Consider the following 1,304-nt stretch of genomic DNA (forward strand, 5'->3'; position numbering starts at 1 on the left):
AGGCGCAGGGGAACCGCTGCCAAGGCGCTGGGTACAGCCCTGCTCTCGTCTGCCAGCCAGAAACCCAAACCAAGAGCACAACGTGAGGTGCTTGGAGACCAGCACCCGCCCACTGCCTCCTCTGTGAGAGCCCGTCCGGGAAGGGTGCAACTCTCAGGGATCTGCGCTCTTTTCTGTTGCCTCTTGGTCTCCACCAGACAGGACAGAATGAGGCTTTCCCGACAAGCTAAGGCTCCCAAATCTTACAACCAGCCAAACAAGAATCACAGAACATCGCGTGTTTCCTCCTGACCGTTAACAGGACAATTGTCCTAACTCAAGCCTTTGGTGCCAGACCTTGTCTGACCGACTGGCAGGGCCAAAACACAGGGTTCTTCAGCACCCCCTCAGTGACCGGCCAGCGCAGAGGACCAACAGCAGCTGGGACATCCAGCTACCTTCCACCTCTGCTGGGAGCCAGAGTCCTCCCAGCTCAACAGCCCCATGGCACAGTAGCTTCTGGAAAAGACCAGCCTCACCAGCAGCGGCTGAGGTGAGAACCCGGCCATTACGAGACAGCACAGCCCTTCCACGTCAGCACGGAGGAGCAGGACGTGTTCATGGAGATAACTGGGACACCAGCTCACACCTCCACCAGCCCAGAAGATGAGGTGAGACAACCCAGCTCAGAGTGGGGACCGTCTGCCAGTCCTCCCACCCTTGGCCCACCTCGTTACGCCTGTCGGAAAACATGGTGACCCCCTGGAGCAGACGCTCCAGGCTCAGAGGTCTGGTGGCTCCCCGGACCTATTTGCTTCCCGAGGTGCTGGAGGGACTGTCCACTTTCTGGCAGGGGTCTGAGGGTCTTGTGTGCTGCTGGACTCCCATACAGGCCCCATCACAGTGAAACAAATAAACAAAAAATAAATAAATTAAAAGAAAAAAAAAGTCATCGTATGTCTCGATTGAGTCTCTTGCAGCTCTGCAGCACAGGGCTGTCCCGCCTGAGGCCGGGGCGATGGTAGGAGAGGGAGGTACTGGCTGGAGCGAGGTGCAGGCACTGGGCTACATCACCACACCGCTAGGGAATGCCTCCTACCATGCTGGTGTCGGTTTTGGCTCCAAAGGAAGGGATTTCGCTCTTCGGACTGGCCGGGGTCCCCACATCTGGCTGGATAAAGCCTCTTCTGTCTATCAAACTGGAGAAGAGAAAGGGAAGAGGCGTTAAGGAAGGGGAGACGGGAGCTCACGAGCCGCAGGGAGGGCTCTCCTCGTGGCAGCCGCCAACCCGAGCGTCGGCAGAGCGCCATGGCAACAGATTTCTT

The 1,304-nt window shown here is 57.8% G+C and overlaps 1 protein-coding gene across 1 annotated transcript in view; it reads right to left on the reverse strand.

The window, feature by feature from the left end:
* Positions 1-900: 900 nt before the first annotated feature.
* ZDHHC18 (zinc finger, DHHC-type containing 18) overlaps positions 901-1,304 on the reverse strand; it is a 7,827-nt gene continuing 7,423 nt past the window's right edge. The window contains exon 7 of the mRNA XM_010142066.1: positions 901-1,178. Coding sequence (XP_010140368.1) covers positions 1,061-1,178 — 118 coding nt within the window. The 3' untranslated portion in view covers positions 901-1,060. The remainder of the gene's footprint in view (positions 1,179-1,304) is intronic.

Source organism: Buceros rhinoceros, unplaced genomic scaffold (genome assembly GCF_000710305.1).
Source record: "Buceros rhinoceros silvestris isolate BGI_N320 unplaced genomic scaffold, ASM71030v1 scaffold18470, whole genome shotgun sequence".
Lineage (NCBI taxonomy): Eukaryota > Metazoa > Chordata > Aves > Bucerotiformes > Bucerotidae > Buceros > Buceros rhinoceros.